This window comes from Macaca thibetana, chromosome 5 (genome assembly GCF_024542745.1).
Source record: "Macaca thibetana thibetana isolate TM-01 chromosome 5, ASM2454274v1, whole genome shotgun sequence".
In the NCBI taxonomy this organism is placed as follows: Eukaryota; Metazoa; Chordata; class Mammalia; order Primates; family Cercopithecidae; genus Macaca; species Macaca thibetana.
In genome coordinates, this window is record NC_065582.1 from 61,921,380 (window position 1) to 61,947,439 (window position 26,060).

General features: G+C 38.6%; 2 protein-coding genes across 7 annotated transcripts in view; both read right to left on the bottom strand.

The window, feature by feature from the left end:
* Window positions 1–5,413, bottom strand: part of SLC25A31 (solute carrier family 25 member 31) — a 33,192-nt gene extending 27,779 nt beyond the window's left edge. Inside the window, exon 1 of one of the 2 annotated variants that reach the window (XM_050792365.1) lies at window positions 4,698–5,283. In XM_050792365.1, coding sequence (XP_050648322.1) covers window positions 4,698–4,929 — 232 coding nt within the window. In that variant the 5' untranslated portion in view covers window positions 4,930–5,283. Of the gene's footprint in view, window positions 1–4,697 lie in introns of both variants that reach the window. The other variant, XM_050792366.1, reaches the window with a different exon arrangement.
* Window positions 5,414–8,906: 3,493 nt separating this feature from the next.
* The window catches only part of INTU (inturned planar cell polarity protein), a 106,900-nt gene continuing 89,746 nt past the window's right edge, over window positions 8,907–26,060 (bottom strand). For 4 of the 5 annotated variants that reach the window (XM_050792361.1, XM_050792359.1, XM_050792360.1 and 1 more), the window contains exons 14-16: window positions 24,101–24,290; window positions 21,126–21,283; window positions 8,907–18,895 (exon numbers count right to left, since the gene is read on the bottom strand). In XM_050792361.1, the coding sequence (XP_050648318.1) occupies window positions 18,784–18,895; window positions 21,126–21,283; window positions 24,101–24,290 (460 nt within the window). In that variant the 3' untranslated portion in view covers window positions 8,907–18,783. Of the gene's footprint in view, window positions 18,896–20,586; window positions 20,773–21,125; window positions 21,284–24,100; window positions 24,291–26,060 lie in introns of all 5 variants that reach the window. The other variant, XR_007726004.1, reaches the window with a different exon arrangement.

The following is a 26,060-nucleotide window of genomic DNA, read 5'->3' on the forward strand; positions in this document are numbered from 1 at the left end:
ATATTTTCAAATATCTTGCTAATTAGGATGTTTTCACACCATCATTTGCTATTATCTCAAGGCATTGCTAGGGTGAGGTTCATTTTTAAGAACAGTATATAGGAATCTATATTTCAAAGAGTCTTCTTGTCTCAGGTCCAATTAGACTGTCATTGTTTCTACACTGAATATAATCTGAATGATGAAATAATATGCCATTTCTTGGAGTAAATGGCATCAGTGCCATTGCTTGGAGTAAATGGCATCAGCTATGTCTTTTTCTTGTGGTTCATCATTTGATACTGGTGTTATCCTTGATTTGGTTTTCATGGCAGAATCTTTTTCAAAGTTTTGTCCATGTTTTGAGGATTTAGTTAAAACCTGATAACAGAATCTATAAATTCACTTAATTGGGCAAACATAACCAATAATATATTCTTGAGGAAGGGTGCTTGTCATTCCCTCTACCCTGTATAACTCCCACTCGTTTTTTCAGGATCCCTTAATGTCCTGTGATATGTAACTGACATTGGGCCCAAGCACAGGTGACAATGCCAATTTATATATTAAATATCAGTAAAATTTATTTTGTATTTTACTTAAAGTACATATAAGTAAAATACCTAATATTTTCTTCCCATACTCCAAAATAGCATCTTCAAGATGGACCATAGGATATTAAAAAAACTCACTGTTCTAAGTCTTCAGAAAAATGGGTTTGGGAAACGCTTAGATGAAAGCTGATAAACTCATGACATGAGCTCCTAAAAGAGAAGAGTTCTGATAGGCTTGTAACAATGAGACTGTATGGATCTTTTTTTTTTTTTTTTTTTTTTTTTTTTTTGAGACAGTCTTGCTCTGTCACCCAGGCTGGAGTGCAGTGGCATAGTCTTGGCTCACTGAAGCCTGTGCCTCCCAGGTTCAAGTGATTCTTGTGCTTCAGCTTCCCAGGTAACTGGGACTACAGGTATGCACCACCATGCCCAGCTAATTTTTGTATTTTTAGTAGAGATGGGGTTTCACCATCTCGGCCAGGCTGATCTTGAACTCCTGGCCTCAAGTGATCTGCCCACCTCTGCCTCCCAAAGTGCTGGGATTACAGGCATGAGCCACCACACCCAGAAGATCAGTTCTTTAAAAGGCTACACTTACAATATACTAATAAGACAGTTTCTTTGATTAAACATATATTTACATATGCATATTTTGCTCAGTGAAAAACCAAAATGTTAACTATGGTGACTTTAGCAGTGATGTTATTTTTTTTTTTGCTTCTTTGTATTTGCTAATTTTCTACAATAATTATGCATTATTTGCATAATAAAGGTTTAAACAGCATTAAATAGAAGTATACATACAAAGCTGGAAGGTGATAGAACCAATTAAAGAATATAATGAATCTTTAAGAATAACATAAGGATAAATCCAGAAGTTTTCATAAGCCAAGAAAAGCCTATAAAAGTGTCAAAACACACTCAAAGCAATATTTAAAGCTATACTCAAGGAAAGAATACAGAGATCTATCCTTGTAATGGAAAGAAAGCAGAGATAAGGTAAGAAACTAGAGAGCATCTATATGTGAATTCTGAGTTCATGTCTCTTCCTCCAGCTCATTTTACATTGCCTAAAGAAAGGACAAGTTGTGAATAAAATTAGAGAAAACATAAAAACAATCTTCAGAACACTTGAGATGGGCATGTGCCTTGACTTTCAAAGAAGAAAGAGAAGGCAAATTGCAAGAAATTTATGTTTTAAAATAAGTAAGTTGGTAGGTCATGACCATACCAAAATATGTCAAGCTTGCTTCTACTTTTAAAGAATCATTTGTAATTAACTGCATATTGACATTTTGAAATATGTCAAATAAGTACGTGTACAAGTACACATACAATCATCATAGATTCAATAGCTACAAATACAGATGATACAGGTTGAGCATCACTAATCCAAAAATCCAAAATTCTCCAAAATCTGAAACTTTTTGAGCACTGACATGATGGGCACAGGAAATGCTTATTAGAGCATTTTGGATTTTAAATTAGGGATGCTCATCTGGTAAATATAATGCGAATATTCTAAAATCTGAAAAAATAAAAAAATCCAAAACTTTTGGTCCCACGCTTTTCGGATACTCAACCTGTATAAATGACCAAATACTATAAGCAGAGTTGCTGACATGAGTTTTTGCAACCATGAACAACTCTTAGTAAACTTCTGAAGAGAAGAAAGTACAATCTTTCCTCTACTTCCTTATATGGTAGCTGCATTACTGGAATCAGTGTATACTAAAACCATGCCCCAGACAATGTGTGTTTATAAGTAAATCAGAGTTAAGTTATTTCTAGGCTTAGAGAATCATAAACATGTTTCACTGCTACACGAATATGCAAGGGGAGATCTAAAAGTCATTCAGATTGCAGGATAAATCTTCACTGTGTATGACTGGCTGGGATATAGCAGCAGGATGTTTAACATCCCTGGCCCTTGCCTTTCATATCATTGTAATGTACGATTACAACCCTCTATCTTTGTGCTAAATAAAAAAAATTGCCCCACAAGTTTCCAAAACTGCCTCTAGATGGCAATAGTATCCTTGTTGTAAATTACTGATCTCTTAGCATAGGATACACCATGGTACCTTCATAAAGCTTTATATATAACAGAAAACATCTTCAAGTTCTACTTAATGATGCTCTCATCTTGGAAGGTAAAGAAAGCAGGGACCAGGATAAATTTGAGAATGACATGAACTTACAAGAGCCATACTGAATATGTTTAGGTTTAAATATTGTGAAAAACATTTAAAATATAAAATAAATTAGCACTAGTCAGCCCTAACTGATCAGAATACTTCATTTTACCTGACAAAATATTTAAAGCAGAAAAGCCAATAACAGGCCCCTACTTCTCTTCAGAAGTCTTAGAATATAAATGAAGAAGAGACAGGTTCCTTGCTTTTCCTGAAAAAATCTCAGGCGAAATGAGAAGCTTGCTTTAATTAAATGAAAGAGTGAAGAGAGGCAAACTATGAAAGATCCGAGCTTAGCTCCCAGACGATGCATTAAGTTTCTACCCCTTACCCCATATACTCCACGCCACAGGTCTGGAAGAGTTGTAACCACATCCCTAGCATTCCCAGGGACAAGGTGCTTTTTTGAATGGGACATTATCTGGCCCCAGAACAGGACTAAAAGAAAGGTCTGCGCTGGAGTTGAAGCCACTTCATTTCTTGTTGAGGATACACAATAAATAGGTCTATTTCTTTTTAAAAGATCATACAGATTTTTCTATTAAACCCAACTATATGGGTGGATTATAAAAAATATCTGATAAACTTATCCCTTTAGCTAACTTGGGAGCCATTTTGCAGCGATGGCTCACAAGCACTTTTGTTATTTATTCCTTTAAATCATTACAATATTAATAGAAAAAATTCATGATGAACAAAAATGAAATTTTAAATAAGGACAGCACTTGATGCAAAAAGAAAAGCTGGTAATACTGATCCCATCTTTGTTTTAAACTTGTATATATTGTGTTGGTTATGAATTTTTTTTGCATGACTTGATTTTTTAAAAGATTGTATTAAAATAGTTCAAAGGTTTTTTTTTTTTTTCCTGTTTTTAGGAGTGGAGGTTTAACAGACAAAATAAAGAGAAAAGAGAGCAGCTCTCTCTCTAGTGAAAGAAAGGGGCTTCGGAAAGGGAAGGACCCTAAAGTTTTGTTTTTTTGAGACAGGGTCTCACTCCGTCATCCAGTCTGGAGTGAGGTGGCGCCATCTGGGCTCCCTGAAACCCCCGCATCGTGTCTCCCAAGTAGTTGGGACTACAGGCGTGCGCCACCATGCCCGGCTAATTTTTGTATATTTAGTAGAGACGGGGTTTCAACATGTTAGCCAGGCTCGTCTAGAACTCTTGAGCTCGAGTTCAAGTGATTTGCCCGCCTCGGCCTTCCAAAGTGCTAGGATTATAGGCGCGAGCCACCGCACCTGGCCTTAAAATACTTTTTATCTTGATGACTGAGAGGGGGTGTGGGGGTGTGTGTGTGTGTGTGTGTGTGTGTGTGTGTGTCTGTGTGTGTGTGTGTGTTTTAGCGTCCCCTTGAATTTTGGGCAGAACGAAGTGCCTCCTTGGGCAGAACGAAGTGCCTCCTTGGTCTTCAGTAGTTCAAGAATAAGCAGAACCTCTTTTCACTAACAGGTTTCAGAGTACTGAGAGGCCCCAGTGCTTCCATATTTGTACTTCTCTTAGACGTACTATTTCAACAAATACACATACAGTTTTTGAGACAAGGTCTCGCTCTGTTGCCAACGCTGGAGCATAGTGGGGTGATTATACCAACAAATATTTAAGCAACTTACAACACTAGTTATAGCAGAGTGCCTAAGGGCATCTCCCTCAATCCTGGGAGGTCAACCACTTTCCTTTTGGACCTGGTACAGGTGCACCAAGGTGTAAATCGCGCTGCAGCAGATTAGATAAAGATAAGACAGTGGTTTCCCCTGTACCAGGACTTGGTCAGGACCAAGGCAGCCCTGGAAAAACAGAGCCTGTTAGGTTCAGAAACTAAATTCTGGAAGGGCAAGAAGCAAATTCATTACCGACAGCTGTAACCATGGTTGTGGGGCCCACAATCGTGCCCCTCCCAGCCACCCCTCTTCTCTGGGAAGCTGATGGGGGCGCCGGGAGAGGCTGACGGGGCGGCCTGCCTTTACGCACCCTGCTCGCGAGGAATCCGCACCAGGCAGTCCACCATGCCTTTGTATCGCGCCTCCGGGCTGATCTGCTTCGACGACGCCTGCACTTGCAGCAGCAGCTTCACCCGCTCGATGGGCGCCACCGCTGTCTTGGACACAGCTGCCGCGACTCCACCGGCCAGAAGGTCCTTCCCGAAAGACGAGGCCTCAAACAGCCGCTTTTCTGCCTTCTTCTTCGGAGGCTCACGATGCATGATGGAGAAGGATATAAAAACCGGCAGCAGTGGCTAAAAATGAGTGTGGGAGCGACGATGAAGGGAAGCTGAAAACCGCTGTAGCATCGTCCTGGCGAGAAAGTGGCTCTTGGGACGCTGGGAGAGCTGCGCGCCGGCGTGGGGCGTTCGGAAAAGCTGCGCAGGCGCTCCAACGGCCTCCAGCCACTAGGCGCCTGACACGTGGCACCTGACACGTGACTCCTGACACGTGGCTTCTGGATGCGCGGTGACGCCTGCGCACTTCTACTAGCGGAACCTGGGCTTTCTGATGAGGGAGGTTTCTGGAGGCCGTGAGCACGGAGCAGGAAAAGTGAGTGGAGGGACCCAGGAGAGCCAGTTCTGTATGAAGAAATTTAGTAGCTGAGACTAGGCCAGAGCAGTCAACCAGCGGTGTGAGATTAACAGAATTTAGTTTTTTATTTGTTTTTTATTTGTTTATTTTTTTTGGAGACGTAGTCACCCAGGCTGGAGTGCAGTGGCGCCATCTCGGCTCACTGCAACCTCCTCCTGCCGGGTTCTTGCCATTCTCCTGGCTCAGCCTCCAGAGTAGGTGGGACTACAGGCACCCGCCACCACACCAGGCTAATTATTTTGTATTTTTAGTAGAGACGGGGTTTCACCTTGTTAGCCAGGCTGGTCTCAATCTCCTGACCTTGTGAGCCACCCGCCTCCGCCTCCCAAAGTGCTGGGATTACAGGCGTGAGCCACCGGCCAGAATTTAGTTTAATTACCAGTATTATCCCCTTCATTTTCTTAATCGCTTTAATCCGTTATGTTCTCTTTGACCAGAGATGGTTCCTTTGACCTTTCTTGGCATCTTAAAAAAGACAGTCTTATTTGTAGTGTGATTCAAGTAATGTTCCCCTTAAATTTCTCCCTATGTGCCTGTTAATCCTTCAAATTCTCTTGGAAATTGCTTTAATCCGTTCCTTTAATTAAGCAGGGATCCTTTGTCTAGTCACTTTCTGTGTCGTTTTGCTGATTGTGCCCCCATAGCATAATACATGTTCTTCTTTTTCATATTGTATTTAAATTGATAATATCCAGAGCAGTGGTTCTCAATCCAGACTGCACATTCAAAGGGATGAGTGGTGTTTTGTTTTGTTTTTCAAATTGATGCTTGGGATTAGGCCCTGCCCATTAAATCAGGACGTCTAGAAGTGAGGCCTGGCATCAGTATTTAAATTCTCCAGGTAATTCTAATGTTTGAAGTAATTCTAATTCTAGGGTTGAGGGCCAATGACCTATCTAGAAGAGTAGTTCACAAACTTTTCGACTGTGGGACCCCTCTTTATTCACTGAAAAATTATTGAAGGCCAGGTACCAGTAATCCCAAAACTTTGGGCCAAGTCCAGCCTGGGTAACATAGTAAGACCCCTCCTTTACAAAAAAAAAAACCTGGGCATGGCTACACAAGCCTGTAGTCCTAAGTATAGCTACTTAGGAGGCTGAGACAGGAGGATTGCTTGATCCCAGGAGTTGGAGGCTGCGTGAGCTATGATCTCACCACTGCACTCCAGCCTGGGCAACAGAGCAGGGCCCTGTCTCTTAAAAAAAATTAATGAAGACACAATGAACCTTCTGTTTTTGTTATGTATATTGGCATTTACCACTCAGAAATTAAAACACAATTTAAAAACATTTAATTCATTTAAAATAAAAATAATCCATTACAGGATAGTATAAGTAAGACTTTTAAATAAAAAATGTAGTAGAAAAATAGTATTGTTTTATATTTTTGAATCTCTAATGTCTGGCTTAATAAAAGGCAGCTAGATTCACATTACTGCTTTTGCATTCAGTCTGTTGCAATATCATATATGTAGCCACTGAAAACTCCAGTTTATTCAGGACAGAATGAAAGTGAAAAAGGCAAATAATAGTATCGTTTAAGAAAATACCTTTGACCTCACGGTGTTCCTGTCTCCGTGACACAGAGGGGTTTTCCACACTGCACTTTGAGAACTCATTTAGAGGCGGTTGGCAGATTCAGGTTTGACTTCTTTTGGCAAAAATACTCAGTAGAGGTACATCTAGCCTGTACATAACATTTGTCTTTTTCTTCCACCTCACTTTTTTCACTTAATATATCGTGGAGATCCTTCTATAATAACATTTAATATATCCCCTTTTACAGCTTGTTTGGTGGTTTTAAATAAATGGAGATCCCATCTTATCACCTCTTACTCTGTAGGACCTGCAGAGCCTTACAACACGTCTATAAAATGTGAGATCAGTTTTTAGCTTTTTTTGAATGTTAGGTTCTAATTTTTCCTTTGTCTTAAGTGTGTTATAACCCTTCTACTAGTACTTGTCACTAGTAAAAAGCCATTTAGGTCAAGATTCCAGACCAGGAATGTTGTCAATATTTTGATTACCTCACATAAAATCAATTGGCAAGTCCTACTGATATATGTTTGGTGCTACTTCCTTTCCATGGTGGCTTATTCAACTTTTTTTTGAGACAGAGTCTCGCTCTGTTGCCCAGGCTGGAATTCAGTGGTGGAATATTAGCTCACTGAAACCCGGGTTTCAAGCAATTCTCCTGCCTCCGCCTCCCAAATAGCTGGGATTATAGGCATCTACCATAACACCCAGCTAAGTTTTGTATTTTTAGTGGAGACAGGGTTTCACCATGTTGGCCAAGCTTGTCTCAAACTCCTGACCTCAAGTGATCCACCCGCCTTGGCCTCCCAAAATGCTGGGATTACAGGCGTGAGCTACCGCACCCAACTGGCTTATTCAGCTCTTAACTGGGTTTTTCAACTCAAATCTCTGTTTCTCTCTTTCACACGCAGCAGCCAGATTAATGTGTCTAAAGCATTAATTAATTCCTAGGCTTAAACAAAACAAAGTCTTTCCATTGCATTGACTTCAAAATCCTTTGTCAAATTCATTGTAAATTCGATAAACAATTGGCTTTTTATTAGCAAACATCTGAAAAATGAAAGGTTTCATTCTCCTTCAAGGGAATTTGAAGCATTATCAGGCACATAGGGAGAAATTTAAGGGGGAAATTACTTGAATCACTACAGGTAAGAGTGTCTTTTTAAGATGCCAAGAAAGGTCAAAGGAACCATCTCCGAGGACAGAAAGGAAGTGTTCTGCGGCTCCCCAGGGCAATTTTCTCTTTCTACCCTCCTCTAACATTTGATTTGATAGTTGCCAATGTTTATACCATATTCCTTTATGATATCAAACTTATTTCTGACATGTATTCATCGGTAGAAGACAGACAAAAGTGAAAGTATCAACTTAGAAATGTAGCTTTGTAACCTTTTAAAAAACTTTTTGTTGAGACGGGGTCTCACTCTGCACCCAGACTGGAGTGCAATGGCAAGATCATGGCACACTGAAGCTTTGAAGTCCTGGGCTCATGTGATTCTCCCACCTCAGCTTCCCAAGTAGCTAGGACTACAGGCAAAGACCACCATATCCAGCTAATTTTTAAAATTTTTTGTGGAGATGGGGTCTCCCTATCAAGACAAATCCAAGCTTGTCTTGAACTCATGGACTCAAGCATTCCTTCCGCCTCAGCCTTTCAAAGTGCTGGGATTACAGTAGTAAGCCACTGTGCCCAATAGCTTTTTAACCTTGTTAAGAGCACTAAATCAACTCTTCAATAGGTCGGAGCTGAAAATGAGTAATTTACTGCATTGATTTTACTTACTGGTAAGGGAAGGAAAAAAAATTCTAGTGATTTATGTTAATATTAAAAGTGTAGTCTCTGGACCTTTGTTCTGTTCACTTTGCTCTCCGGAGAAATCAGCATGATTAGTTTCCTCACTTCAGGTCTGCAGTCACCTCAGCAACCCTTTCCTTGGTCACCCTGTCTGCCACATCTTATATCCCCTTCTCTTGCTTCATGATTTTTTCTTTTAGCATTTACATATTTTACTTACTTATCTTGTCTGTGGTATGCCTCTCCCATTGGAACATAAACTCCACGAGGGCAGGAATTTTTAGCTCTTTTATTCATTGCTATAGCCTCTGCATCCAGATCAGCGCTTGGCACAGGGTAGATATGCAATAAATACATGTTGGATGAATGCATGAAAAGGCAATACAACTGCAAACAAACCTCCAAATCAGTTTTATTTAAAACTATCAATATAGTATAAAAATAGCTTTAATTACATAGAATATAGAAACACAACTCTGCAAAATTATTTCATACAGTTTTGGTGCATAAAGTTTCAATAACATTTAATAATTTTAAAATATCCAAAGTATAAATTCTTGTTCTCAAAACTGTTTTTTGATAAATGATTTTTCTGAGCTTTTCCCCAACATTTTGTACAGTAGCAGGTATGATTTAGCTGACTACTTGGTTTTCAACCAATGGATATTTAATAATAATAATAATAAATGGTAGCAGTAGCAGCTAACACTTTCATAGCAAGCAATATGTGCCAGGCACTGTTTAGAAAGAATTAACATGTACAATAATGTTCAAAGCAGAAAAACCTAGTAAATTGGTTTCACAGCTTTGCTCATTTGTATTAGAAATATAAAAAAGCAGTTATTACAAAATACTATCTTGCCATTATACAGCATCATCAGTGGTCCCTTGGCACAAATAAGAAACATTCCCTTACTAGCTACACTTCTCTGGCAAGACAAAAACAAGAGCTAAAGAAAGGGGAGAGGGAGAGAAAGTAAGAGTCTAAAATGTAATTTTGGGGGGCTAAAACATGATAATGAGAATTTGATATTTTAAAAAACGCTAGCTATATATCATTTTTCACATTAATAGTCGGTGGTGGAAGGGAACATTTGCATGATACTAATGAAATTCAACTTAACAATGTTTCTGTGTCTTCTAAAGCATATTTCTAGGATATCTGCACTATCATCTTGTCCCCCTTTATTTAATAAAGTATTAGGCACTTTATTGTCTGATAATCAGTTTGATGTTTCAGATGTGCTTCTGAACATATTTGGAAAAATAGGCAGCTAAGTTTGCCTACAGAGCTTAGTTCAATATCCATTTAGAAATGAAAAAATAAGATGTGTGATTTTATTTCTTAAAAATGCAGTGCCTCTTTAACATGGAAATTACAGTGCACATCTACAATACAGCAAATAATTTTCTTTTTATTAAGATCAGTAGTCTGCTCTGCCTTTTTGTTTCCATTATTGAGTGATGGTCTCATGTTTCTCTGACACCAGGAAAGCAGTTCAACACATCAAAATTTCATTAAATGAAACAAAAAGTACCCTATGATAAAACCCTAACTTAGTTCAGTTTGTATGAAAATCTGAGGTGATCAACAGCTACATTTATTCATAATTATCAGTATTAGAAGTAGTTCATGGTATTTTCAGGGACATTTCCAGAAATTTAAGACATTTAATAAATTGTTTTGACCAAAGTGTCTTAATACATATATATGTAAACAAGCAGCCCTAAGACAGCAGTTGTGGGTCAAATGGTAGCATGTGACAATATTGTGATCTTAAGGGGAGGATATTTCAAGCTTTTTTTTTTTTTTTTTTTAAACAGCGCCTTGTTCTGTTGCCCAGACTGGAGTGGCAGTGGCACGAGCTAGGCTCACTGTAGCCTTTACCTCCCAGGTTCAAGTAATTCTCCTGTCTCAGCCTCCCACATAGCTTGGGACTACAGGCACCTGCCACCATGCCTGGCTTTTATTTTATTTTATTTTATTTTTGTATTTTTGTATTTTTAGTAGAGACTGGGTTTCACCATGTTGACCAGGCTGGTCTCAAACTCCTGACCTCAAGTGATCCGCCTGCCTCAGCCTCCGAAAGTGCTGGGGTTACAGGTGTGAGCAACTGTGCCTGGCGTCAATCTATTTTCTATAGCATTTCAAGAACCAAGGTTTTTTACCCTAATTTGAATGCCAAAATTAAGGCCCACTAGTCTCTAATGGGACAAATATGTAGTGGTTTGCAACTTAAATGCTTAGGTGAAAATCTCTGAAAGTATGACAGTGATAATAGTGATTCTTTTAAGACCAAATGAATCACTATTTGTACTGCAAACAGTACACCCACTGTTTTGCAGTTAGTTTTGATTAAGCTGGACAGCTCATGTTTAAGAAAAATGGAGAGGCCGATTTTAGATGTGCTGGTATAGCTTGTCTTCAAAGCTTAAGACCTGAAGAAGAAACAGCTCAGTGTTGGAATGTCTTGGGGGCATCGAACCTCTAGGAGGATCTACAGGTTAAATGTCAAGTAAAAATGCAGTATTGATGTTCTTCCTTTCTCTCAATCTACCAAATTCTCATAGCCACAGAAAATTATCCACCATTAGTTTTCTTTTCCAACTAAAGGTCAAGTAAACTATTGTTCACTAAAGTGTTCCCCCTTTTGAAAAAACCCAATGCATAATGATCTATATTTCTAAGATAAAAATTAGTATATACATATTTTTGAGATGGAGTCTCGCTCTGTCCCCCAGGCAGAAGTGCAGTGGCGTGATCTTGGCTCACTGCAACCTCCACCTCCTGGGTTCAAGCGATTCTCCTGCCTGAGCCTCCTAAGTAGCTGAGATTACAGGTGTGCACCACCACGCCCAGCTAATTTTTGTATTTTTTGTAGAGATGGGGTTTCACCATGTTGGTCAGGCTGGTCTCAAATTCCTGACCTCATGATCCGCCTGCCTTGGCCTCCCAAAGTGCTAGGATTACAGGTGTGAGCCACCACCGCGCCCGGCCAAAAATTAGTATTTTATAAAAGAAGTCACCATAGAATTTCAGTTAACTTTTTCAGTGTCTTTAACATGATTTAGTTTAAAAAAAAGATTTACATGCAGCTTTCCTGAAATTCATGAATTATATAAAATGCATGTGTAATATACTTGAATGTGATTTTTTTTTTTTTTTTTTTTGAGACAGGGTTTCACTGTGTTGCCCAGGCTAGAGTGCAGTGGCATGATCATAACTCACTGCAGCCTCAACCGACTGAGGTCAGGTGATCCTCCCACCTCAGCCTCCCAAGTATCTGGGACTGTTACAAGAGAGTGCTACCACACCCAGCTAATTTTTGTATTTTTTTGTAGAGACAGAGTTTTTGCTATGTTGCCCAGGCTGGTCTTGAACTCCTGGACTCAAGTGATCCACCTGCCTCAGCCTCCCAAAGTGTTGAGATCACAGGCATGAGCCACCAAGCCCAGCTGCTGAATATATTTTAACAAAAACAAAAACAATGAAAGTTGACAAATAGTTAAAAAAAATACATGTATATATATCTTAGTCAAAATCGAGCTTACCTGAAACTTAAAAAGAATCAAATAAATAAAAAGTAAGTTTAATTTTCATCTTTCCCCCCCTTCCCCACAGTGAGGTATGTACTGGGTTAAATTAATGAAAAGTATTTGAAAAGGAATAAGTACTTGGACATTGCTAATTTAGGAGGTGACCAATATGCAAGAAGCAAAAAAAAAAAAAAAAAAAAAAGAGTGAACAGAGAGCCAAGATGGTCAGAGAGAGGCAGCGCTGCTCTGCAGCTCCCACCGAGAAGGAAGAAAACTGTGAGTGAACTCTGCATCTTCAGTTGAGGTACCAAAGTTCTCTTATTGGGACTGACTAGGTGGCTGGCCTGACCCACGGAGAGTGAGCAAAAACAGGGTGGAGCAAGACCCCATCTGGAAGCTGCACACGGCAAAGGCAACTCCCTCCTCCAGCCAAGGGAGATGGTAAAGGATTTTGCTTCCCCTTCCTGAAAACCAGGCTTTTCCCACAGATCCTTGCAACCTTTAGATCAGGAGGTCCCCTCCTGAGTGCATGCTACCAGAGCTTTGGGTCCCAAGCACAAAGCTGTGCTTGGGTGGGCAGCCACTTTGAGTAAGCACTGAGACACCGGAGTATTTGCATATTCTGGTTCTGGGAACTCCCGTGAGACAGGAGATCTGTTCACTCTCATGGGGAGGGGGCTGAAGCCAGGCAGCCAAGCAGCCTTGTCCTCACAGAACTCCATAAGCTAAAACCCACTGGCTTGGAATCCTCCCCCGGCAGCTAGAAACTGCCTAAGAAGATTGAGTTCTGGAAGTGGGGGAGGAGGTGGGGGAAGGAGGTAGGGAAGCCCACCATCACTGTGGCTCCAACTGGCCAGTTTCCCTTGCTGCTGGCACTGGTGAGATGGGGTGGGACCCGGATTCACTCCTCTTCACTGGACAGGGCTTCCCTGTGAGAATCTCAGCATCCTCAGCCAGGGGTTAATGGACAAAACACTGACAACCCTGAGAGAAGCCCCTAGGAGGAGGGATGGCTGCAGTATCGTGGATCAGTGATCTTAGTCTTTTCTGCCTGCTGGCTCTGGTGAGTCAAGGCAGCCCAGATGAGGGGGATTCCCCTCAGTGTAGCACACCCACCCTGTCAAGGGGCAGACAGACTGCTTATTTAAGTGGGTCTCTGACCCTGCCCCTCCTGACTGAGACCTCCCAACAGGAGTCTCCAGACACTTCATACAGGAGCTTTCCGGTTAGCATTAGGCCAGTGCCCCTGTGGGACAGAGATCCCAGAGGAAGAAGCAGGCTGCCATCTTTGCTGGTCTACAGTCTCCACTGGTGATATCTCCAGGCATGTGAGAGACCCAGGCGAATAGGGGCTGGAGTGGACCCCAGGCAAACTGCAGCAGCCCTACAGAAGAGGGGTCTGACTGCTAAAAGAAAAACAGAGTGCAACAACATCAACAAAAAAGACACCACAAAAACCCCATCCAAAAGTCAGCAGCCTCAAACATCAAAGATAGATAAACCCATGAAGATGAGAAAGAATGCAAAGATATGGAAAACTCAGAAAGTCAAAATGCCTCTTCTCCAAAAGATTGCAACATGTCTCCAGCAAGGGCACAGACCTGGACTAAGGCTGAGATGGATGAATGTCAATCATCCATCATGCTCAACATGTTAAGGGCAGTCAGAGAGAAGGGCCAGGTCACTTATAAAGGGAAGCCCATCAGACTAACAGCAGACCTCTCAGCAGAAACCTTATAAGCTAGAAGAGGTTGGGGGCCAATTTTCAATATTCTTAAAGAAAAGAATTTCCAACCTAGAATTTCATATCTGGCTACACTAAGCTTCATAAGTGAAGGAGAAATAAAATCTTTTTCAGACAAGCAAATGCTGAGGGAATTTGTCACCACCAGGCCTGCTTTGCAGGTGCTCCTGAAGAAAGCACTAAATATGGAAAGGAAAAACTGTTATCAGCCACTATAAAAAACACACTGAAATACACAGATCAGTAACACTATGAAGCAAAAAAATAAATAAGTCAGCAAAATAACCAACTAGTATCATGATGTCAGAATAAAATTCACACATAACAATATTAACCTTAAATGTAAATGCACTAAATACCCCAAATAAAAGACGCAGAGTGGAAAGCTGGATAAACAGTCAAAATCCATCAGTGTGCTGTATTCAAGAGACCCATTTCACATGCAAGGACACACACAGACTGAAAAGGATGGATAAAAATCTACCAAGCAAAAGGAAAACAGAAAAAAGGAGAGGTTGCAATACTTGTTTCTGACAAAGACTTTAAACCAATGAAGATTAAAAAAAAGAGAAAGGCATTACATATTGGTAAAGGGGTCAATTCAACAAGAAGAGCTAACTATCCTAAATATATATGCACCCAATATAGGAGCATCCAGATTCATAACACAAGTTCTTAGAGACCCACAAAGAGACTTAGATTTCCACACAATAATAGTGGGAGACTTTAATACCCCACTGTCAATATTAGATCATCGAGACAGAAAATGAACAAAGATATTCAGGACTTGAACTCAGCTCTGGATCAAGTGAGACCTGATAAATATCTACAGATCTCTCCACCCCCAAACAACATAATATACATTCTTCTTGGTGCCACATGGCACTTACTCTAAAATTGATCATGCAGTTAGAAGTAAATCACTCCTCAGCAAATGCAAAAGAACTGAAATAATAACAAAGTCTCTCAGATCACAGTGCAATCAAATTGGAACTCAAGAGTAAGAAACTCACTCAAAACCACACAACTACATGGAAATTGAACCACCTGCTCCTGAATGACTCCTGGGTAAATAATGAAATTAAGAGAGAAATCAAGAAGTTCTTTGAAACCAATGAAAACAAAGAGATAATGTACCAGAATCTCTGGGGTGCAGCTAAAGCACTGTTAAGAGGGAAATTTATAGCACTAAATGCCCACATCAAAAAGCTGGAAGGATCTCAAATCGACACCCTAGTATCGCAACTAAAAGAACTGGTGAACCAAGAGCAAACAAACCCGAAAACCAGCAGAAGACAAGAAATAACCAAGATCAGAGTGGAAATGAAGGAGCTAGAGACATGAAAAACCCTTCAAAAAATAAATGAATCTAGGGGCATGGTTTTTTTTTTTTTTTTTTTTTTTTTTAAAGATTAACAAAATAGACCATTAGCCAGACTAATAAAGAAGAGAGAATAATCAAATAGACACAATAAAAAATGATGAAGGGGATATTACCACTGATCCCACAGAAATATAAACAACCATCAGAGAATACTATAACAGCTCTGTGCAAATAAACTTGAAAATCTAGAAGAAAGGGATAAATTCTGGATACATACACCCTCCCAAGACTGAACCAGGAAAAGCTGAATCGCTGAATAGACCAATAAAAAGTCCTGAAATTGAGGCAGTAATTAATAGCCTACAAACCAAAAAAAAAGCCCAGGATCAGAAGGATCTATAGCTGAATTCTACCAGAAATACAAAGAGAAGCTGATACCACTTCTTCTGAAACTATTACAAATAACTGAAAAGGAGGGACTCCTCCCTAACTCATTCTATGAGGCCAGCATCATCCTGATATCAAAACCTGGCAGAGATACAACAAAAAAAGAAAACTTCAGGCCAATATCCCTGATGAACATCAATGCAAAAATTCTCAATAAAATACTGGCAAACTGAATCCAGCAACCCATCAAAAAGCTTATCCACCACGATCAAGTTGGCTTCATTCCCAGGATGTGAGGCTGGTTCAACATATGCAAATCAATAAACGTAATTCATCACACAAACAGAACTAAAGACAAAAAACACATGATTATCTCAATAGATGCAGAAAAGGCCTTCAATAAAATTCAACATCCCTTCATGTTAAAAACTCTCAATAAACTAGTTATTGAAGGAACATATTTCAAAATAATAAGAGCCACTTATGACAGACGCACAGCCAATATCATACTGAATGGGCAAAAGCTGGAAGGATTCCCCTTGAAAACCAGCACAAGACAAGGATGCCCTCTTTCACCACTATTCAACATAGTATTGGAAGTTCTGGCTAGGGCAATCAGGCAAGAGAATGAAATAAAGGGTATTCAAACAGGAAGAGAGGAAGTCAAAATATCTTTGTTTGCAGAGGACATTATCCTATATCTTGAAAACCCCACTGTCTCAGCCCAAAAGCTTCTTAAGCTGATAAGCAACTTCAGCAAAGTGTCAAGATACAAAATCATTGTGTAGAAGTCACCAGCATTCCTATACACCAACAGGCAAGCAGAGATCCAAATCATGAATGAACTCTTACTCACAACTGCTTCAAAGAGAATGAAATACCTAGGAATACAGCTAACAAGGGAAGTGAAGGACCTCTTCAAGGAGAACACAAACCACTGCTCAAGGAAACCAGAGAGGACACAAACAAATGGAAAAATACTCCATACTCATAGACAGGAAGAATCAATATCATGAAAATAGCCGTATGGCCAAAGTAATTCACAGAGTCAATGTTATTCCCATTAAACTACCACTGTTATTCTTCACAGAATTAGAAAAAAACTATTTTAAAATTCATATGGAATCAAAAAAAAGAGCCTGTATAGCCAAGGCAATCCTAAGCCAAAAGACCAAGCTGGAAGCATCACACTACCAGACTTCAAACTGTACTGTAAGGCTACAATAACCAAAACAGCATGGTACTGGTACAAAAACTGACACATAGACCAATGGAACAGAATAGAGAACTCAGAAATAAGATTGCACATCTACAACCATGTGATCTTCAACAAACCTGAGAAAAACAAGCAATGAGGAAAGGACTCCTTATTTAATAAATGGCGCTGGGAGAACTGGCTATCCATATGCAGAAAATAGAAACTGGACCCATTCGTCACACCTTATACAAAGATTAACTCAAGATGGAATAAAGGCTTAAATGTAAAGCCCAAAACTATAAAATCCCTAGAAGAAAATCTAGGCAATACCGTTCAAGGCATAGGCATGGGCGAAGATTCCATGATGCAATCACAAAAGCAATTGCAATAAAAGCAAAACTTGACAAATGGGATCTAGTTAAACTAAAGACCTTCTGCATAGCAAAAGAAACTATCATCAGAGTGAACAGGCAACCTACAGAGTGGGAGAAAATTTTGGCAATCTATCCATCTGACAATGATCTGATATTCAGAATCTATAAGGAACTCAAACAAATTTACAAGAAAAAAAAAAAAAAAAAACAACCACATTAAAAACTGGGCAAAGGACATGAACAGACACTTCCCAAAAGACGACATTCATGCAGCCAACAAACATGAAAAAAAAGCACAATATCACGGATTGTTAGAGAAATGCAAATCGAAACCACAATGAGATACCATCTCACACCAGTCAGAGTGGCCATTATTAAAAAGTCAAGAAATAACAGATGCTGGCAAGGTTGTGGGGAAATAGGAATGCTTTTACACTGTTGGGAATGTAAATTAGTTCAACCATTGTGGAAGACAGTGTGGTGCTTCTTCAAAGATCTAGAACCAGAAATGCCATTTGACCCAGTAATCCCATTACCCAAAGGAATATAAATCATTCTACTATAAAGATACATGTACATGTATGTTTATTACAGCACTATTTACAGTAGCAAAGACATGGAATCAACCCAAATGCCCATCAGCAATAGACTGGATAAAGCAAATGTGGTACATATACACCATGGAATACTATGCAGCCACAAAAGGGAATGAGATCATGTCCTTTGCAGGGACATGGATGAAGCTGGAAGCCATTATCCTCAGCAAACTAACGCAGGAACAGAAAACCAAACAATGTAGGTTCTCACTTGTAAGTGGGAGCTCACCATGAGAACACATGGACAAAGGGAGGGGAACCATACACACCGGGGCCTATTGTGGGGGTAGGGAGAGTATTAGGGAAAATAGCTAATGCATGCTAGGCTTAATACCTAGGTGACAGGTTGATAGGTGGAGCAAACCGACATGGCACATGTTTACCTATGTAACAAACCAGCACATCCTGCACATGTACCAGAACTAAAACTAAAACTAAAACTAAAACTAAATAAAAGCACATTTTACTTAAGAGGGACTTTTGAAACCTCAATGCAATCATCTCATTTTACATGAAAACTCTGAGCTTAGAGAGGTACAAAAACTTGCTCATGGTCATAGCACTACTTAGCTACAGCACCTGGTCACCTCCTCCCAATCATAATTGTTTCACCAGATATCAGTATGAATTTTGAGAAAAATAAACAAATTGGATAGTTTTCAGGAGTAAACATTTCCTATATTAATCTTATATGAAAAACTTCACATTATTTCAAACTAGTCAATAAATTAACATTATATATCAAAATAGCAATAAGTTAACAATCCCTTCTTTCACATTTTGATCAAGTATATTCTCAAAAGTCTTACAATATTACATTAAGATTTAACATACCAAATCCAACAGCATTTCATATCAATATTTAACAATACTATGTTCAATATTGAAAAGTAAAAAGAAGCTAAATTTTATCTCTTTTTGTATTGATTTCAGCAATTCTGACAGTGTTTAATCCTCTATGCATGTATTTCTACACATCAAGAAAGCACGGCTACAAGGTTAACCCAAAGAACAATTTAAAAGCTATTTCAATGGCAATTTCTGTGACTGAGTCATGAAAACAGACATAAAGTTCTTGAGGTTTTGGATGAAGAAAAAGTCTCCTGCAGAAGAAAAGAACACACTCATTTCAGAAATTAAAACAACAACAACAACAAAAACTCTAACTGTCCAATTTATTTTTTGTTTCTGAAAGTATCAGTAGTAAATTTAAAATCCACAAATCTAAATCTATACTAGGGAGAAAGCAGCTAGATTTATTTCTAAATAAATAATATATGCCTTAGGACAATTAGTTTTTATTGCTCTGGAGTGTAATAATCCTATTTTATCAATATGTATTACAATACCACCAAGTTTTTAAATAGTAAATCTAGTTATTACAATAAAGGCAATAGCACTAGCATCATAGGTACAATAGTTATTAAATATTTTATTGCTCTTTACTTTCTAACATTTAATTTTTATTAAAACATTAAATATATGGTAGCTTTTTTTGGCAAACAGAACTGAATTGGAATTAACATTGAAATTTTATTTGATTTTCTTAAAGAGTCAAAATTTGAATCTATTTAATCAATACTAATTTATATAAACTGATCTATTTAAACTGGAGATAATTCTGCCTGATTTTCTTAAATTTCTGTTCTGCATAAATCTGCATTATCATAATTCAATATCTTTTGATTCTTTCTATTCCTATAGTCATGAACGTAGTTAACACTCCACTGAACAGCTACATGTGTGCCTAACTGGTCTTCTCATTTCTAGTCTCTCTCATATGCACATCATTCCATTGGCTGCTCCCAGTTTAATCTTCCAGTAGTACAACTACATGGAATTAAGCTTACACTGATGTTCCCAAGCCTGGTTCATATGATAATCACAAGGGAGCTTACTAAAAATACAGATTCCCACTCTCATAGATTTTGATTTAGTAGATCTGGGGCCCAGGCATCTCAGATTTTAACAAGTGACCCAGGTGATTCTAAATCCCATGGACCAGCATATGGGAATTTCTGCTTTGGATAATGTCTGTAAAGTGTGTATCATACAGCTTAATACTACCTGGTACATGTCCACTACCCCTACTCCCAACTAATTCTGTGCCCTTTCCTCCACCAACCTTTACTCCAACTCAAAGAACCTTCTGCAGTGGTCCTAACTTAGGTTCCCAACTTCATCTTTCACTTAATCTTTGTATATGTCATTCTTCTACCATCCTGGCAAACCAGTCTGCTCACTGCTGTGCTGTATAATTTCCATTGTTTGGGTCTTTGTTCATTAGATTTTGCCCCCTCCTCAGAATTCCTATAGCATTTGGTTGTATCACCTAATTCATTTTACATATATGTATATACAACACACACATATATAGGATTTCTCTCTATATCTATATAATATAGATATATAAATATATAGATATTTGAGCATATTTCATAATTCTTTTGCTAGATATAAGGCCCGTAGAGGCAATGACTATGCCTCTGTGTTTGCCATACCGCTCACTGACCACCAACCCCACCACCAGTTCCACATTTTGCCAGGCACAGTCTCACCTACTCAACCATCACATATTTATCAAGTGACTATATTATGTGCCAGGTACTGTTGCAGGTGCCAGTGGTGGACAAGACAGATACAATTCCTGACCTCATGAAGCTGCCACTGTAATGAGGGTGGGAGGTGGAGAAGGACAAGAAAATAAACAATAAAAGAGTGATATAGAGAATAACTGAGTAGCCACTTTGATGAGGGAAAGAGATCATGGATCCTCTCTGACAAGATGACCTACCTGTTAGCACTGGTCTGAATACCAAGGATGCAGAAGTGCAAAGGTCAAGGGATAGAATATCCCACGCAGAAGGAACAGCAGAAACAAGATTTGATTGGTACTCATGCAGCTGGTGCACAGCAGACAGAAGAGGAAGGAAGACAGGAGATGGAAACAAAGGTGGGCAGGGTCCTGATTGGGCATGGTCTTGTGGCACAGGGCAGAGAGAGGGGAAGGGAAGAAAAGGGAAAGGATGGAAAGAGGGAAAGAAAGGAGAGAGGAGGAAGAAATGAACGAAGCAGGGGAAAAAGGGAAGAGGAGAAAAACTGTGGAATTATTCTTTCAGTGTATTACTAAAATTTAATTTTGTAAGGTAATTTTTAATAGAAAAATACTTGGAAGGGATTTAAAAGAGATACTTAGCAAATAAAATAAAATATATTAAAATATTATAGCTAGATTAAAAATTCCGTGCCTACATTTTAAAATGTTAATCTCCTTTATCAGTTTTCTTTCACTTTTCTAACACTTTACTTTCAAATACTTTTTTTCCCACTTACCCTACTACCCAGTAGGCCATAACTGGTGGTGCTTTTTTCTGATCAGTCCAGTTTCCAGGTGAACATTCAAACAACACACCATGTTCTTTAACAGGGTTAAGAGAAGACACCGACTTTGCGGAATCTGAACGGTCTCTACTATTTAGTCCTTGCTTTTTCTGTAAATTAATAAGTATTGTTAGTATTAACTGGTATTACTAGTGTTACTTTAAAATGTTTTCACAGATTAATTTGAATTGGCTGATCCAAATACTTAAGTGCCTGCAATGACATTCTTCTTATCTGCAGGAAAATTTCTACTCTTCCTCAATATTTAAATACCATATCCTAAAGGAGGCTTCATGGATAAAGTGTCCCTTGACTTTTCTAGGGAACACTTTGTTCACAGCCCTATGTTATTAGTATGTGCATTATATTATATTAGCAGTTTATAGACCTGTCTTCCACAGTGGAAGATAGAAAATTATAAACTTTTTTCCCCAGGGCACAGACAATATACAATCTTTGTGTGTTTTAAAACCAGCAGTGCCTGGTTCATAGTAGGTGCTTAATAAATATGTTCTAAATGAGCAGATAATTCTGTAATAAATTGAAAAAATATATATTTAAAGCAGCATTTTGTCTTCCTTTGACCCATAATCTCTAAATTTCATACTGATTAAAAGCATTAGCAAAACAATGACTCATTTGGACTATAAAGACTTCTTATAAGTTTCAGGCCAAACAGTGGAGTGATTCTTGATCCTTTTCTTTCCTTCATAGCTTTTATCTAATCCTTCAACAAATTCTCTTGGTTTGCCCTCCAAAATATATCCAGAATCCAGAAGCTATAATCATTTCTTGCTTTCAGAATTTTGAAAGCCTCCTAACTGGTCCCTGCCTCCACCCTTGCTATTCTGTTTCCTGTTCTACCCACACTAGCCTGAGTGATTCTTTAAAAAAAATTATGGATCATGTCCCTTCTTTGGGCAGAACTGTTCAAGAATGTATCATCTCTTTCGGAACAAAGCCTAAAGTCCTTATCATAGTCTACCTGGCCATGCATAAGCTGGCCCTGCTACCTTTGTGATCTCTTCCTCCACTCTCTTCTCAGTCTGCTCCAGCACTCTCCCAGCCCCTAGGGGATGATTTTGGGATGAAACTGTTCCACCTCAGATCATCAGGCATTAGAATCGCGTAAGAACTGGGCAACTAGATCCCTTGCATGGACAGTTCACAGTAGGGTTTGCACTCCTATAAGAATCTAATGCCACAGCTGACCTTACAGGAGGCGGAGCTCAGGCAGTAATGCTCTGCAGCTTTGCATTTGCTGTTCCCCTTGCTGGAAGCTCTGCCCCGAGAGAGCCACATGGCTTGCTCCCTTACTTCATTCAGGTCTCTGTTCAAGTATCACTTGACATGATCAGAGACCTTTCAAAATAGTCACTCCCACCTCTCATCCTTACCATGTTCTATTATTTTGCTTGACACTGGTTCTTCTTAGCATACTATTTTCTAATTCTTTTCTTTCCTCCATTAGAAAATAGGCTTCATGAAGGAAGAAACTTTGTTTTGTCCACTGTTGTATCCCAAGCTCCTAGAATAGTGTCTGGTGCAGAGTAGGTACCTCAATGTTTAAATAAGATAGGGAAAACTAATTTATATTACTAAATATTATCAAATAAGTAAATGAAATATTCCTTTATAACATTTATCAGTTATGTTAAAAAGGAAAATAGGAGCATAAGAACCCAAAGCATATAGGAATATATGGTCAAACACAGTATTTCTACAGAATAACAATTTCTGAGGACTCAAAGAAAAAATCCTATAAGACATAAAATTTTACTGCTGAATGAGCCTGGAGAGAAGATAAAATCTATCCCACTAGCTTCATAGCTAAGGAAACAGGAGGAGGTGAGGTTCAGTCCGGGATTCCTTATTCCTTGTCCAATGTTCTTCCACTTTTAAACCCAAGTTCTTCACAAATTTGGCATCCTTAACACATGTATTGCTATAAACATTACAATCATTTTCAGAGAGGTTTTTTGGCTGTATAATGTCCCAAGTAAACCTCTATATGCTTTATCCTTTTCAAGAAATCAACACCTATCTTTTCCAGCCATTTAAACGATCTGATATTGTAATTGTATACAGCATTATTATTTATTCAACAGATGACAACATTCAATGAAACTTCATCCTGGATAGAAAAGCAAGCAAGCAATCAACCAACCAAATGCCAAAAAATTTGCATTAGTCTTGTGTCTATAGCTATATCTTAACCCAGCGGTCCCCAATCTTTTTGGCATTGGAGACCAATTTCTGGGGGAGGGATCGTTTCAAGATGAAACTGTTCTACCTCGGATCATCAGGCATTAGATTCTCATAAGTGTACAATCTAGATCCCTCACATGCACAGTTCACAATAATAGGGTTTGCACTCCTACGCGCTGCTGATCTGACAGGAGGCAGAGCTCAGGCGGTAAGACTCCCTGGCCCACCACTCACCTCCTGCTGTGCAGCCTGGTTCCTAATAGGCCACAGACAGCTACTGGTATGTGGCCCGGGGGTTGGGGACCTCTGCCTTAACCCATTATATTCCAAAATACCTTATACTGTTGGCTAAATACTTAAAGAATTATCAAAGTTATTTTAGGAACCAATTGGTAGATATTATTACCCAAGTAATGGTTGAGTCACAGATATGAAATGTGGAAGGTTAATTTACATTACAAATGACTGTATTGTGCTTTGCTGTAGAAAACACAGGTCTACCACTTCCTGAAATAGTAACCCAAGACATCAAATTCAGTATGAAATAAAACCTTGAAGTACTGTGAGTATAAATGTTTTGGCACCCAAGTTAGATTGAGTAACTATTTAAAAAAACTTAATTAAATGAAAACAATGCTGGGCATGTTGATTACAGAACAGAATGCTTAGAGATCTGGAAATTAAACTGGCAGAAAACTGTATTTATAGCAGTGCCCTACCTCTTCAACCAGTGTCTGTTGGAAAACTGCACGAATGGAGAGACAACACTGATGGAAATTCTTTATTAGCTGAGGGTGGATAGAGCCACTTAGCTGCGCCACCTCTTCAAGGGTAGGAGTAATAAAGATTCCTTGCACTGTTTCTAAGGCAACATAATGGAAAAGTGTGTTCTCAGGACCAGATGTCAGTCTTAAAAAGAAAAAATAAGAAAAAAGAAATTTTAGTAAATTTTGAAATATTGGTTCATTTTGAATTTAGTAGACTTCTTACAAGCTTTTATCTACAATATAATATTAGTAGTATAATTAGGGATGGGAAACTGGGCTAAACATTTAATTCCCTCTTCATCCTTAACTGAAGTACAAGCTAGGGTTATTCATTCCCTTAATGGAGGCAAATACTACATGTTATGCAAGGATAAGTAAATATCAATTCATTTGCAAGTAACTTAATCACTCCTTTGCTAAACAACCCAAATTGGCTAACTGCCTCTTTTTCCATGGTTGGTATTAAATAATTCAGCTCGTGTCTGAACCAGATAGCTATAAGCCATAAACAAGATATCACTCTAGGGTAGACCACATATAAAAATACCTTCCAACAAACTAAATACATTTAAGTTAGTAGCATTAAAGTATTTTACCATGATAGTCAAACTGATGTTCCTGAAGAAAAATCAAATTATTATTACAACCTGAAAAATTTGATTAATATTCTATAATACCATGACAATTCGTGGTAGTATTCTACCACTTCTCATTATTACTATCTTCTTTCTTTCCTATGTTCTCTTAATCATTTTTTACTTTCTTCCCCATCTTTCCTCCCTGGTTTAGTCTCAAACAGGCCAGCAGAACCTATAAATACTGTTAATTTCTACCAGTAGTAAGATAAGCAAAAGAACAATAGTAATAGCAACAACGAAATAATAATAATAGTTAACGTATAGTGAATGCCCTCTATATACCAGGGTAGGTGTTTTAAAATACCTTAGTCTTAATTCTCATAATGATATTGCAAGATAACATCCATTACTATCCTCATTTTAGCCATGAGAAAATCAATGGTCAGAGGACTTGGATTAACGTGCTTGAGAGGTCGCATAGCCAAATGGCAGATTTTAGCTGACTCTGAAGCTTGTTCTGTAAAACCGTGCTTTTTCCTCTCCGGGGCTGACTTCTGATTACAGCAATTCCCCTCCTGCATCTCAAATACTCAAGCTGCCCCATTTTAATCCTTCTATGGTAAAAGGCTGTCTATACTAAAAAATATCATCAGTTGATTTTTTTTTTTCCAGCCATAGCATAGAGACAAGAAAAAGGCATATTTCAGCTCTTAGCCTAGATACTGCCTAGCTCATCCATGCAGATTAAATTATTGTTAAACAGTTCATCAGACAGCATGATCCCAATAAACTTCTTATCATCGATTTATGGCTTTGGAACTCTTTTGAGACCAGGGATAGGGAGGGAAGGAAATAATTTACAAATTCGTCTTTCACGTTTCCACAGGGTAGCTGGCTCATTAACAACTGGTGGCTGACCACCTTTCCAGAAATAAAAACTTAAATAAGATGAAAGGAATTATGATTATTTTAAAAGGAAAATAATTTAAAACATACATTTTAATCTGGAGATCTTCAGGTTAAAAAAAGTACAGAACAAAAATTATTCTTTACAAAATAACTTACAACATTATTCTTTACAAAATAAGTTTCTTTTGGGGGGGGTCAGAATTAACATTTTTGTTATCTTTTACATTGTTCTTTAAAAAATAAACCACAATACAATAAGCAGGTTTAGCTCTTGAAACCATAAACTCACTCAGTATATATTAACTAAAAGTTTTAAAAATCACCAAATAAGCAATTACCCAGTAGGAAGACAAAAGATTTGTACAAAAAAGCAGATAAAATCAGATTTAGTCTTCAGAAAGGTCACTCGTGCAGTAGAGAATGGG